We start from the raw sequence: 15,308 nt of genomic DNA on the forward strand, positions 1-15,308 counted from the left end.
TCATCACAACAGTAACGTCTTAAAAGTGAACAATTGGGTTCTTTGTGGAAACTAATTTATGAATATGATATCCCCAAAATAAGTCGGCTACAGGTTGAAATTGTGACTACTACTCTTACCAAAGGATGGATGTTCTGTTTATTTCAAACAAAAACATAAAATAATAATACAAATAATTCATTTAAAAATGTTAATAATTAGGAAGTGATTGAATTAGTTCACAATTATGAGCTCTAGTTTGTGTCAGTTCAGTATGTCTCCGACTCCAAAAGACCTATACATTTAGTGACAGTAAGCTGGGGAGGACTTTTCTTGAATATAAATAATGATGACAAAAACAGTTCACATCCTTAATGAAGGCATCGACTGCATTTAAAATCTATTAGTTATAAGGCTGGCATGTTCCAAGGAACCATCAATGTAAATGCATTAGCATCATATGATGGATATGTTTTAACCCATTTAAAACCCACGTTTGGTTCTTATGTAATCAGTTTGTACTGTTCCAATAAGTTAAATGGTTAATGATTAATAGGGTCACAATAGAAAAGCACATTTTTGTCATTGTTTTATGCTTCAGAAGGCCACAGTGAAATGAATTTGTTTCATATGACTGAAATTGTTCTATCTATCCGTAGACAGACCATACGTAAAGGACCAGCAGGCAGTGGAGCGTCTGCAGGAGCCCATGTTGGAGGTGCTGAGGAAGGTCTGTAAACTACAGCACCCCCACGAGCCCCAGCACTTTGCACGGCTTCTCGGTCGTCTGACTGAGCTTCGCACCCTCAACCACCATCACGCAGAAATGCTGGAGTCATGGCGCATGAGCGACCACAAGTTCACCCCCCTCCTCTGTGAGATCTGGGACGTTCAGTGACTTAAGTGACTCTTCCACGTTCAGTGGAAGAGAAAATGAGCAAAAAATGGGCGGTTGAAAGAGAAATGCTATAGACTTTTACTAAGCTGCCAAAGAGAGGAGTTTACACACTTTTCAGAGAAGTGGACTGTTAAAGTATGTAATGTAAATGTAATATATTGTCAAACTTCAAGTAAAACAGGAAATAAGAAGATTTTAAGACATTATCAGCTCTTCAAGAAAAGATTGATGTACACGTTGACATTCTAATGCCTTTGTAAATGTTTACCTGGCCTTTGCAACTTGGCACCTTGTTTGTTTAAAATCTGCTTTCCTTTATCAGAGGACTTTGTGACTTTTTACATTTTATGTGTGTTTGTATTTTGTGTAATTCATCTAAATATTTTAAGGTTCTCAAAATCTGTACAGCCTGACCTGTGGTCACTCTTTTCACTTTTCGAGAATTATGTAACCATTCTTCTTCTGTGCCCAAATATATGCGTTTATCTGAAAACTGGTGTTTACCATTGTGAAGTATTATATAAACAGTATATTTAGAATAACAGACCAAATATTAGCCCATATGTGCTAAGCACAAAACCATGGGCATTAAATTAATAGTTCATCCAAAACTGAAAATTTGCTGAAAATGTATTCACCTTAAGGTGATGTAGAGGAGTTTGTTTCATCATCTGAACAGATTTGAAGAAATGTAGCATTACATCACTTGTTCACCCCTGCAGTGATTGAGTTCAAACAGCTGATATTCAAGATTCAAGATTTTTATTTGTCACATACATGGTTTTATATAGAGAATTATTAATATAAACCTCACAATAATCCACAAGGAATCCACACGACTCCAGTCCATCAATCAACATCTTGTCAAGTAAAAAAAAAAGGCATATTTTTGAGAAACAAGTCCATAATTTGGATGTAGAACTTTAAACCATTGCTTCCAGCTAGTCAAGTTAAAATGCCTTGATGTACTTGTTTTTTACAAACACACAGCTTTTCACTTCACGAGATGGACTGGAGTCATGTGGATTACTTTAGATTATTGTGATGTTTTATCAGCTTTTTGGACTCTCATTCTGACGGCACATCAGTACATTTTAAGCAAATTTAAATTTTTTCATCATAAATTCATAAACAAATGAAAAAAAGTAAGGTGTAAGTGATCATGATATTATCCACTATGTGACCAAAAGTATGTGGATACCTCAATGCGCCGCATATGTGCTTGTTCACCAGTACTTTCAAAGCCTTGTTAAAAGGGGTTAGTCTTCATAACAATTTCATTCTTCTGGGTAGGCATTTTAGACAATGGAACATGAAGGTATCAGCTCACCAGGATATAGTGCATCCTAAATGGTTCTCTAGAATGTCATTGTATGCCATGGCATTAGGATTTGTCACTGGATATCACTGGAATTAAAGGGATAGTTCACCCAAAACTGAAAATTATGCCATCATTTACTCACCTCACGAACAGACCAAAGTTGTTAATCATTGATTTGAGCAAGTGATTAGAAGCTGATCAGTCCAAATCTGAACAAATATTAACCAGTTTTGTAACTCAATTAACTGATTCATTCGTTTGATTTATTCATTCACAAAGCTTTAAAAATAATCACTTTTTGTGTTCTACAGAAGAGAGTCATACAGGTTTTTCCTATATGTAAATTATTTTCATTGCTCCACTTGTCATTTACTGTATGTGCAAGTTTAAAAGTTATTTTAATGTTAAATTAGATTTAGCATGATTAAGCTGCATAACGTCTCGGTTACGTATTTAACCCTCGTTCCCTGAAGGAGGGAACAGAGACGTCACGTCGGTAATGACCGACAAATTGGGATCTCGCTTAGAGAGACCAATCCACTTCGAGTGTAAACTAAACGCTGATAATATGAACAACTGTTTAGGTGCATATGGAAGATTAGAGGTGCTTGTAACCCTCTTGGAAAATGGCAGAGAGTCTGCCGGGGAAACACGGACTCTGAGGCTATACCGTGGACTTTACACATATGGGATCCACTTAGGTCTCTACATATGGAACCCAGCCCTATACCGGTTCTCATGGATTCATCAAGTGAGGGCCTGGCGCCGGACGTTCTGCCACGTCTGGCAGCAGAGGGGATGGAGGAGCTCAACAGGGTCTACAGTACGGACACTCTGGAGCAGTTATAGCAAGCAGACACTAACCGGGGCCTCTGAGTGCTTCTACCCATTTGAGGTGAGAACACAGGAGGATACCGGCTCCACACGAAGGCTATAGAATCTAGCAAATGTGTTGGGGGTCGCCCAGCCCGCAGCTCTACAAATATCTGTCAGCGAGGTGCCACGAGTCAAAGCCCAGGAGGATGTAACACTTCTAGTAGAGTGAGCTCGCAACCTGAATGGGCAGGGCACACCCTGTGCCTGATTAGCCAGGGTGATGGCATCCACTATCCAGTGGGCCATCCTCTGCTTGGAGACAGCCTTCCCCCTCTGCCGGCCTCCATAACAGACAAAGAGCTGATCTGAGGTCCTGAAGCTTTGTGTCCGGTGCAGGTCCCCTACCCTCTTGATAGAGGACAGTGCAAGCAGGAGCAGCGTTTTCATTGATAGAAATTTCAGCTCAACTGACTGCAAAGGCTCAAATAGGCCCTGAGCACCAGAGACAGGTCCCAAGAGGGTATAGAGGGGGGCCGGGGAGGATTTAACCTTCTCGCCCCCCTAAGGAACCTGATGACCAGGTCATGCTTCCCTACCGACTTTCCTTCCACGGAGTCGGGATTGGCAGCAATTGCAGCCACATAGATTTTAAGGGTGGAGGAAGACAGCCTTCACTCCAACCCCTGCTGCAAAAAGGACAGCACGACTCTGATCGGGCATCATCGGGTGTCTTCTCAGTGAGAAGTGCACCATTCGACGAACAGGTTCCACTTCAAGCCGTAAGCATGTCTCGTAGATGGTGCTCTCGCCGAAGTGATGGTGTCAACTACCTCCTGGGGTAGGTCACCTAGAACCTCCGCGTCCCGTCCAGGGACCAGACATGAAGTTTCCAGAGGTCTGGACGCGGGCGCCAAAGGGTGCCTTATCTCTGAGTAAGTAGATCCTTCCTCAGAGGAATCTGCAAGGGAGGGGCTGTCACAAGGAGCATCAGTTCTGGGAACCAGGTCCGAGTGGGCCAGTAGGGCGCCACAAGCAGGACCTGCTCCTCGTCCTCCTTGATCTTGCACAGTGTCTGTGCGAGAAGGCTCACTGGAGGAAACACATACTTGCGCAGGCCCCGTGGCCAGCTGTGTGCCAGTGCGTCCATGCCGAGTGTGCCCTCGGTCAGGGAAAAAAACAACTGGCAGTGAGTGGTCTCTGGAGAAGCAAACAGATCTACCTGAGCGGCTCCGAAATGTCTCCAAATCAGCTGGACCATCTGGGGATGGAGTCTCCATTCTCCCGGGAGCGCAGCTTGTGACAACACGTCGGCTGCCCGGGTGTAGACCAGTAATGTGAATGGCACGAAGCGACCACAGATGCTTTTGACTCCAGAGGAGGAGGTGGCGGACGAGTTGCGACATGCGACGGGAGCGTAGACCACCTTGTCGGTTGATGTACGCAACGGTCACAGTGTTGTCTGTGCGGACCAGTATGTGCTTGCCTCATAAGCGCCCTTTGAGACGGTTCAAGGCAAGGCGCACTGCTAACAACTCTAGGCAATTGATGTGCCAATGCAGCTGCGGGCCCGTCCAAACCCCTGAGACTGCATGCCCGTTGTACGTGGCACCCCACCCGGTGGTGGAGGCATCCGTGTAGACCACAGCATGCCTGGAGATCTGCTCTAGGGGCACCCCTGCCCGGAGGAACGCAAGATCTGACCACGGGGTGAAGGTTGCTAACAACTCTAGGCAGTTGATGTGCCAGTGCAGTTGGGGACCTGTCCAAACCCCCGACACTGCATGCCCGTCATGCGTGGCCCCCCAGCCGGTTGTAGAGGCATCCGTGTAAACCACAGCATGCCTGGAGACCTGTTCCAGGGGCATTTCTGCCTGGAGAAATGCAAGGTCTGACCACGGGGTGAATGTTTGGCGGCAGGCCGGTGTGACTAGGACCCGATGAGTGCCGCGTTGCCACGCCCACCTTGTGACTCGGCCATGAAGCCAGTGTTGAAGCAGTCACATATGAAGCAGCCCCAGCAGCGTGACTGCTGCTGCAGCTGCCATATGCCCCAGGAACCTCTGAAACTGTTTCAGTGGGACTGCCGTCCTGCTCTTAAACATATCCAGGCAGTTCAACACTGACTGAGCACGTTCCTACGTGAGGTGTGCTGTTTGTTCGACCGAATCCAACTCCATACCGAGAAAACAGATCCTTTGCGTCGGGGAGAGTTTGCTCTTTTCCCAGTTGACCCGAAGGCCCAACTGGCTGAGGTGCGTGAGTACCAAGTCCCTGTGTTCGCACAACTGATCCTGAGACTGAGCTAGTATGAGCCAGTCATCGAGGTAGTTGAGAATGCGAATGCCCCGCTCTCTCAGGGGAACAAGACCTGCCTCTGCGACTTTCGTGAAGTCACGAGGCAACAGGGACAGCTCAAAGGGCAGGACCTTGTACTGATGTGCTCGTCTCCCGAATGGCCTGTGGCGTGGAAGTATCGGAACATGAAAGCACGCGTCCTTCAGGTTGATCGTCATCTGCCGGATCATCATCTCCAGAAAGGTCTGGCTCACCCTCCGATGCAGCGATCAACATCCGATCGTCGGGGGGAGCGCCGAAGGATACAAGTGGTACCCCACGGGAGGGTCCAGCCTGTTCCCTGGGCAGCTCCACTGGCTGCGAAGTGCCAGTGGGAGATGGCCGCCTGCAACACAAACAGGGGATAGTGCAGCCTGATGTGTCCAACCCACTCGACACGGGAAGAATCACCGCCGCTGAAGCACTGTACTGCCAACACCAGAGCTTCCCAAGAGCGCGCTGAACTTGTTGAGTCTTCACTCTGTAGCAGAGAAGTCATGAGCAGAACGATATAATCGCTAGTCTCTGAAGCGAAAAGCTGAGTATGCGTTGCACCTGCTGCCTAATTATACTTGCGCTGCGATCAGCGGCAGCTGGATGCAATCATTGCATGCCAATGTGCATTGGCTCGTTTAGTTTACACTCAAAGTGGATTGGTCTCTCTAAGCTAGATCCCAATTGGTCGGTCATTACCAACGTGACGTCGAGAGTGACCGACTGAAAGGGAACATTATTCTGTTACATTATCCAGATTTATTGCTTGTATATTGTAATTTGTATACTGTAATTGTTTTTTATGTTTATTTGTATTCATATGAGACATTGACCTACAGTATGATGTAAATTGATCACATACTGTATATGAGAGGCTATTTTAGACAGGCCTCAAAAATTATGAACAAAAAGACTCACAAACTCGAGTTACCTGTTTGAATCACACTGATAAATTCTTCAGCAAAACATTGCACTTTACTTTTTAAAGCTTAAAAAGTTTTTGCTGGGTCTTGTGTGTTATGTTTTGGAACCATGTCCTAACATGCAGTTATGCAAAGTGACAGAATCATAGTCGTCCTGATCTAAAAGTCCAGAAAATAATTATTTTCTTGTTCTTCAAAATATCAATTTCCTTGTTGTCTAGTGAATGTTTTACTTACAGCATATTAATGGAAACCCAAAATCATGAAGGGGTTTCTCCTTAAAAAATTATTTCCTTCTTCCTTGTATGTCTTACATATTTACAGTTACGTTTATATTCTTTGCATGCACTCAGTTGGGTTTAGGTCTGGACTTAGTGTAGGTCAGCTTTTTTTCTCACCAGACACCATTTTATTTATGCATGTGCAAGTCACGCAACAACACAAAAGGGCCAAAACTACTTTTTTAAGGCGAAAGAACAGAATTCCCTAGAATGTCACTGTATAGCGTATAGCATTAGGATTTTTCTTCTCTGGAATTATGCCCATTATTAGTGTAATCCGTTAATTAGAAGGGATTGCCCACATTTGTTTGACCACATAGTGTATCTGGTGAGTCACTTATATTTAAGGAAACCCTTTTCATTATCAAAGGAAATGAGACATTAAACTGAACTTGGACAGGTAGATGATTGCTGTGTAAAGATAAAGAGGAACTAAATGAAAATAAAAATCTGATTAGCATCACTTCACATAGAAACGATTTTGAATAATAGCGTAGTGCTCCCTCCCATCTGGTTATAAGGCTCTCGTCCATTTTACAGATGATTAATCAAATGATTTTGCTGCTCTGCAAGCATCACTATGGAACAGCAACAGAGACATGAATTCAGGTACTTAAATACTTTTTATAATACCCTAATTTCAAGATTAATTGTTTAATTTCCTTAGTTGTATTTTTTAAAGTACTTATTTCTGTTAACATTTAATAAGAATATACATACAATTGATATTTGTATGTTATCTTCACACATCTTACTTAATTGTACATTTTTAATATATTTTCCCCAAATTTAAAGTAAGTATTTACTTTCTGCTAACATTTATTCATCATATATATGTGTATTTGTGTGTGCATATAATATTTTTTACTACAATAATATGCTAATGCCTTATTTTCTTCCAAAACAGGCCATCTTGGGATTTGTGCAGAGAAGTGCCATACATTCAAGATGAGCAGATGCCAAAGAAACGAGTGCAGTGTTTGAAATGGTTCTCGTGTGCCATTGTTGGCATGCTTGTCTTCGTCCTTGCACTTCTCAGTAAAGTGAGTTGCTTTACTAATCATTGGCTAATCATTTTATGGATGATGGGATAACATTTAACTTATCTATTTAATATTATACAAAATGTTAGACTGAAGATCTTTTTTGTCTTTACAGACATCATTTCTGCTATTGATAACATTTGGGAACAATCAAACTGAGATTATATGTTCAGAACAAAAACCGACCGCCCTACTTGGGATTGGCTTCGTTCTGGTTGGGCCAAGTGTTCTCCTTCTGCTAAAGAGCACATGGAAGTTCATTTTCAAGAGTGCAACCATGCCCTCGAAAAAAACTCTTTTTTGGGTAAGCAAACTAATTTTTAATGTTTTTTTTTAAGTTGTAAATAAAGATAATTAGAGTATGTTTTTCTGCTTTTTAAATCAGTGTGTTACTTGCCATTTCTTTAAAAATGTTTGTAATATGTACTAGCAATTTCTAAGTGAAAATTGTTTTTACACCCAGTTTTTTCTGGGTGTAACCATAACCATTCTGACTTTGATTTGAACTTTCTTCTAGGTTCTGTGTGTTGAGTTCCTGGTAGCACTGGGAGCAGCAGTTCTAACAATAGTATCCATGCCACATTTTGACATTGTCACCAATGTGATGATCCTAAACAGCGTGAGCATCCTGTCCGCAGTGTTCCAGGTGGTCGCTGAGTGCCTTGCCAAAGAGAGAAAGCGGCTTATAATGCTCCCCGTATGCTCCATTTTGTTAATCGTCACAGGTTACATGCTCTTTGCGATCAGTTATTTGGTATTCGAAAGTTCCTTAGAGATAAATATATCAATTGGCCTTGCCATTGTTGGGACCATCTGTGTTTCTGTGAACTGGTGGGAGAACTACAGCACGCTCTTTGCTGTATCATTTCTAGAGGACATTTCCAGAGACATCGCTCAGTCCCGTAACGTGGTCTGCATCATCTCCAGTTTGATGAGAATCCTGGTTACGTCAGCTGTGGTTGGAGCTTATGTTCCTCTGTCAGGTCGAGAATGGAAATCGGTCAAACTCGTCTTCGAAACAGTTGTTGTTTCATTGGTGGTGATCCAGATGACATCCTCTGCCTTGTGCCGCTGGTTTGTGGTTGTGGCTTGTAAGATGCACGCCCTGCGCCGCAGCTTCGTCCTGCCCATGTACCTGGCCTCGATCACAGTTTTGGCCGTGTTTTTGTTTCCAACTGCAGTCAGGCTCCCAAAGTCTAATCAAACTTCTACCTTTTTTGAGACCTTTCAGCCAAAATCCAGTGGCGAATGGTTACATTTGATGTTGACTGATGCTATAAGAACTCTGAACACCAGAGACATTATGGTACACAAGAAGACAGGAGGACTGGCCTGTTTGGGCTGCTCTGCTCTGAGCTGGTGGCTGGGACTCATGCTCAGTACAGTTTACATCTGGTACCTGAAGATCCATCGAATAGAAAGAACCCAAGATCTGTTTGTGCGACGCATGTATGAAGGAGCATTTCTGGAACAGTCCATGTTGTTAAACACCCGTTTTGAAATCAGAAAAAGAATCAAGGAGAAGAAGTGGTAAGTGTTTTAACTTTCTAAGTATGGTTGCATATATCAGTAATATATCAGCCAATATTAAAGCTTTTTTATTTATCCGTAACAAAATTGAATATTTAATGTTGAATGTTAATTTTTTACATTTATATTTTTATTTTATTTATTTTATTATTTACATACTGTATATAAAATATAAAAAACCTAAACGTAAAATTACCATTTATTACCATCTTTCTTTGTCATCATCTAAATCTCACTTAAAGTCTATCTTTAAACACTCCTTTAAACACTAATAATAATACATATTGTTTACATATGTTGGTTATTAGCTCTAACATAATTATGTTGTTATTGGTTTGAGTCAGTTTTTTTATTATCAATGCATCCCTTTAAATCAACCACTCTAAGTTAAAGCATGATACACATTAAATGTGTTCCCATTAAAAATGACAAATGAGATCTGTTTAAGGTTATAGTTCTTTCTCTAAGGCGTTAGTAAGATTAGGAGGGCAAAATGAGATGTTTCATCTGAGAAAGAGACCCCTGTTCTTTCACATGTATCTCCTCCAGAGTTTAAAAAGCGTTTCAACATCTCAAACTGTGCTCATGTTTACCAAAATACCTGCAATAAAATAAGTCTGCAATAAAACCCTGTTTCAAAAAGGTTTTGATATGAACTCAAACATATCTCATCTGATTCTTCCAAAACCAAAACCTGAGGGATATCAACTTTTTCTTTGGATTTCTTAACATGAAATGACTTCATAAATATTTAATGTACTCTTCAGTGCAAAAGAAACCATCAGAGTGTTTCTGTGTGCAACGATGTGGCACGAGACCTACGATGAAATGATGAAGATAATCATCTCTATGTTCAGGTAAACACAGACTATACACTTACTCAACTTGTAAATAATTAAATTGGATTTTAATTGCAATATTATTTCTTTTACTACCAGGCTTGATAAATACAGGCCCAAGACCAAGGAACAGCGCGATGTTGCGTTTGAATTCCATATTTATTTTGATGATGCTTTCAAGGATGTTGATAATGGAAGGCATGCAAATGAATATGCTGAAATTCTTGTGGATGTAATTAAAGAAGTTTACACGTAAGAATCCTCTTTAGATATATCTGTTTATGTGTTCTGAGAACTTATGTGCAAGACTAATCTACTAACACTTCACATACATTAGCATTTTCAGTGAAGAGGATCCATGTATTTTCAAGCAGAAGGCTGCACTACCACGCCAGAAGATCATAAACACCCCTTATGGGGGTCGACTGGAATACACTCTCCCTAAAGACAATTTGATGATGGTTCACCTCAAAGACAAGACACTTATCCGTCACAAAAAAAGATGGTCGCAGGTAAGATTAATTAAAGATCCAGTTAAAACACAGATACAGAATTTTTTATACCCAGAACTTCACTAATCATCTGTGTTCACAGATAATGTACTTGTATTACATTCTTGGCTGGAGACTTAACAGACAGTACTTCAAAAATCTTAAGGCAGTTGAAGAACTGGATTCCCTTAAGGAGAAATTGAAGGTTAGTAGCTTATTATTAGACTTTCTACAGATTAATACAATATCAGCCAGAATATTTGACTACAGTATGTTTTTTTTTTCAATGCTCCTTAGAAAGACAGGGAGAACACATACATCTTGGCCCTGGATGGGGACACTGATTTCCAGCCGTCAGCAGTCATGCTGTTAATCGACAGACTGAAACTCTACCCAGAGGTTGGAGCTGCCTGTGGCAGGATTCATCCCACGGGCACAGGTTGGATATATTAAAGCTACACATTGTGACTTTTGGTCCTCTAGCCGTTAAAAATAAAACTGCATTCATCTTGCAGAATAACATTGTTTTGGTTGTACGTTGGCTCTGCTCGAATAAATGTGGTCGTTTGCGGCACCAAAGTACACATGGAAATCTAAAAAGATGTCATGGTGCCATTGTGTTTTGATTTATTGGAAACATTGATGTTTTTAAATCAAAACACAATGATTGTTGATGGACCAATTGATGGACCCTTGTCATGTGCTCTATGCAGAATGCGAACCACTTAGATCGGTGTTACTGCTTTCCGAGGTTCAGATACAACCGCTATAAGATTTTATTCCTTTCGCTACAAGATTGTTAAACTCTAATGTGAAAGACATAAGCATTGTTATTAATGCAGGTATCTTGTTACGTGGTCTATCTGTATTGCCCAAAACCAATTTCCCTTAAGAAATCGCTAAATGACGTAACAAAAGTTTACATTACAAGTCGTGAACACTGGACATAAAGATTGCTAGTCTGATAAGGTCAAACATTACATTGAACTTACGCTGATGCTAGAGAGCTGAATGACTATTTATCATTTCAATTAATTATCTTACCTGTTAAGCAAGAAAAAAACATTTCTGGGTTGCTTTTGAATCCTTACAAATTTCGGAGTTCTCGCCCCACAGGAAAAGTCAAGCCAATGTTGATTCTGGTTTTATTATGGACTCTGACGCTTTCCCTTTTTGCATGTAGATGCTGCTTTGTTCGCACATTTGTTTTGTTTTTGTATTCCCCGGAGGATGCTGTTGTGCATGGTCCACAGTCGGTACTATTTCAATAAAAATATATGGTTAAAGTAGTAAAAATACAGATATGACATTACACGCATGGGCGAATGACATCCAACAGCTCTAGAATATATATCATTATTATATCAAAGTGTTCCTGATTAAAGTAAAGAAATGGTTTGAAAGATGGATTCTTTTTCACTTTCTCAATAACAACATTTTATTTTTTAATAATTCACAAGAAGAAGAATTTAAACAAAAAAAAGTTAATTAAAAGAACTAGAATGGAGTTGCGATAAAAAAACCATTACAATTTTAAGTAAACAATAAGGTAAGAGAGACCGCGCTCTACTGTGAATAATGCTGCATTCACATGTCATAATTATTGTAATTTCAAGATGAAAACACGTGACATTCTACTAGGAACTGTTCACACCCTTGGACTTGGACTCAGAACTATGGCACTATCAATGCATAAACATAGCACTTAATGAATCTGAGGCATAGGCGGAGTTTCACTTTTATGCGTGGGGGGTTGGTACCAACTGGCAGATGAGTCACGAGCACTTTTTTATATGTTCTACATTTCATATATTTATATAACATATATTCTACATTAAAAATACATTTAGAATTAACAATGATGGCTGTACAAAGAGTAAAAAAAAAACATACCAAATGCAGAAAAGCCACCTCTTTTTCCGAGTTGCGTAGATGACTTCTGAATCTCTTCTGAAAAAAATTCTGTCAAATCGTTCTCTGTGTGCAGTAGAGAAAGATCAGAGAATCTGTCCTGTGCCATTGAAGATCAGAGCCAGTTTCTTATTCTCCTTTTAGTGAATAGAATAAGTACATTTTGGGCTAAATTAATTTTAGTTGTATTTAAACCCCATATGTTCATGATTCTCAATATTCCCAGTTGTCGCAATATATTTTCTTAGTTTAGTTTCTTATTCTCCTCATAAAGGTCAAAATAAAATGCTATCAGTTAGCATTTTCCAAGATGTCCTACTGCACCTTTAAGTCACGGCTGAAGGACGTTGTTTGGCACAATGCTAAGCGAGTGCCTGTGTTGTGCCGTGAATTTTTCTCAATACAGCATGCCTCGAGTAGGCCTACCTTATTGCTTTTAAGAAACGGTTACCACACAATACAAATATTAAAACAAAACAAAACAAAACAAAAAAAATAATAATAACAATGTATTGATGTTACTTTTTGAAGTAAATTCATTAAATTCTGTCCTTCCACTAAAAAATTGTTCCTGGCAGTGACAATAAATGGCAAGAGAATGTTCCTAGGTGTAACATTCCAAATCTCATGGAGCTCAAATAAGAATAGGAGCTGTTCTTATCCGCTGTGTCATACATCATATATTGTCTCACACATATACATCTGCTTATCTCTCAGCATGAGAAAACGTCTGTTTTCTAGTGATGTTGCGTTCAACACCGAAGCTTGTATCAAAAAAAAAATAAAAACACATTTCACATTGAAGCACTAGTATGCTTGTTTGAGATGCGCCGCGCCGCGCCTCGCCTCGCCTCTGCCTGAAATGTAGGCGAGAGTAGGCGGCTGCAGTGAGGGGAGGAGTGAAATAAGCGCAGTCAAGACGGACAGTTCTGACCTCTCGAAGTGGAGCAGATACCTATGAGATCAAAGACAGATATTGTGTTATTCTCACTCATGTGCTGTGCTGCTGATTAACATGATATAATTTTTAGTTCTGTTGCCTTTATATAAAAATAAATATGATGAACAAGACACTCAAAGTGCTTTAATTCCATACGAAAGGTGTATTTATCATCCATTTTTACTTTAATACAAACATGTATTTTAGATTTTTATAGAAATATGACAACAATCACATATCTCACACCGAGATCGCACTGTCATAGTGTTTGGGAACATTCATGCATAGTTTAAATACATAATCACATGAAATCAGATTAAAAAAAAAAATATTTTAGAAGAGAACCGCAGCATCACAGGTGTCTGAACCAATGAGCATTAAGCTCAAGTCGGAGGTAAGTCGGACACATTACACGTTGTCGGTGATCCCAAGGGTCATTTTCTCTTGTTAGTGGTTTCACTTGGTCAGACCATCTCAGTTTTATTAAATGTGTATGGGTACAATTCTACTATAGAAAATACCACTTTAATGGACATGATCAGTGAAAATATTCAGTACTGGTTAAATAAATACCCCAATGCTGTTCTTATTTTAGGTGGGGATTTCAATATGGTTTTAAATAGTGATTTAGATAGGTTTCCCCCTAGAGCTGCTTCTATAAGTCCAATTCTGAATAATTTCATGTTGCGTTTTTGTGTTGTTGATATATGGAGAGAAATATATCCACAGCAGAGACTCTATACGTGGAGTAGCAAGGACCGTTCTAAGCAGTCCCGAATAGATTACTGGCTTATTTCCCAAAGCCTAGCAAATAGTTGTAAATCAGTCAGCATTCATGCTACACCTCTTACAGATCACAGTGCTGTCTCTCTTAGGATTTGTCTTTCTGCATCCCTTGATTTCAGCTCATCTCCTTATTGGAAATTGAACAATTCTCTTCTCCTTTTTGAAGATGTTAAGAAGAACATTACATTATTGATTGGGCAGTACTGGAGAAGAGCTTTAGTGTTAGATTCATATTGTTGCCAGTGGGAGCTGTTGAAGTTTGAAATTAGTAAATATTTTAGAAAATTTGGTAGTAATTTATCTAAACTTAAGAAAGCAGAAGAAATTAAGGTGGTGTCTAAAATTGCAATACTTTCTTCTAAACCCCCAGAGTTGTTTTCTGAATCTAAAAATATGACAACAATCACATATCTCACACCGAGATCGCACTGTCATAGTGTTTGGGAACATTCATGCATAGTTTAAATACATAATCACATGAAATCAGATTAAAAAAAAAATATTTTAGACGAGAACGCAACATCACGGTTGTCTGAACCAATGAGCATTAATCTGTGTCGTCAGCCAGTCGTTTCCCATCATGCTTTTGATCAGCGCAGTCGGTGGAGAGCAACTGCGCTTGACGACTACACAATCGTATGGCAAGCCGTTTTAGCATTAAATACTCCTTGCTGTAATAGTCAATTTAGTTTTGACTAGTCAAAATTCCAATTCCAGATATCTATTCTGTAATTTTGACTCGTCGTAATTGGAATTAGATATCTACAATGTGATTATGACTAGTCATTATATTCATTGAAGACATCTACAATGCTATTACGACTAGTCATATTGTACCATTGACTTCCATTGGAAAATATTTTCGGATATCTACAAAAGAGTTTTGACTAGTAGAAATTGTAATTAAAGATATCTATAATTGATTTTGTACTAGGCATAATTCTAATTAGAGATATCTCAAATTACAATTCTACTAGTGATAATTAAATTAGTCTGGAATTGGAATTTTGACTAGTCAAAACTAAACTATGACTAGTACAGCAAGGAGTATTTAATGCTATAACGGCTTGCCATACAAAACTAAATTATGATTAGTACAGCAAGGAGTATTTAATGCTAACACGGCTTGCCATAAGGAGCAGGTACGATTCAGATATCTTAAAATATAATTGTGACTAGTCGAAACTGAATTAGAGATATCTCTAATTACCTTTGCGTATGT

At 39.8% G+C, this 15,308-nt stretch overlaps 2 protein-coding genes across 5 annotated transcripts in view; both read left to right on the forward strand.

Annotated features, from left to right (window-relative positions):
* LOC107686236 (bile acid receptor-like) overlaps nucleotides 1-1,352 on the forward strand; it is a 19,026-nt gene extending 17,674 nt beyond the window's left edge. For all 4 annotated transcript variants that reach the window (XM_016483150.1, XM_016483149.1, XM_016483153.1 and 1 more), the window contains one exon: nucleotides 639-1,352. In XM_016483150.1, the coding sequence (XP_016338636.1) occupies nucleotides 639-877 (239 nt within the window). In that variant the 3' untranslated portion in view covers nucleotides 878-1,352. The remainder of the gene's footprint in view (nucleotides 1-638) is intronic.
* Nucleotides 1,353-3,598: 2,246 nt separating this feature from the next.
* The window catches only part of LOC107686321 (uncharacterized), a 23,852-nt gene continuing 12,142 nt past the window's right edge, over nucleotides 3,599-15,308 (forward strand). Inside the window, exons 1-10 of the mRNA XM_016483288.1 lie at nucleotides 3,599-3,793; nucleotides 5,372-5,679; nucleotides 7,454-7,589; nucleotides 7,705-7,893; nucleotides 8,107-9,119; nucleotides 9,887-9,976; nucleotides 10,058-10,210; nucleotides 10,296-10,470; nucleotides 10,553-10,654; nucleotides 10,747-10,888. Of these exons, the coding sequence (XP_016338774.1) occupies nucleotides 3,599-3,793; nucleotides 5,372-5,679; nucleotides 7,454-7,589; nucleotides 7,705-7,893; nucleotides 8,107-9,119; nucleotides 9,887-9,976; nucleotides 10,058-10,210; nucleotides 10,296-10,470; nucleotides 10,553-10,654; nucleotides 10,747-10,888 (2,503 nt within the window). The remainder of the gene's footprint in view (nucleotides 3,794-5,371; nucleotides 5,680-7,453; nucleotides 7,590-7,704; nucleotides 7,894-8,106; nucleotides 9,120-9,886; nucleotides 9,977-10,057; nucleotides 10,211-10,295; nucleotides 10,471-10,552; nucleotides 10,655-10,746; nucleotides 10,889-15,308) is intronic.

This window comes from Sinocyclocheilus anshuiensis, unplaced genomic scaffold (assembly GCF_001515605.1).
Source record: "Sinocyclocheilus anshuiensis isolate Anshui unplaced genomic scaffold, SAMN03320099.WGS_v1.1 scaffold481, whole genome shotgun sequence".
Lineage (NCBI taxonomy): Eukaryota > Metazoa > Chordata > Actinopteri > Cypriniformes > Cyprinidae > Sinocyclocheilus > Sinocyclocheilus anshuiensis.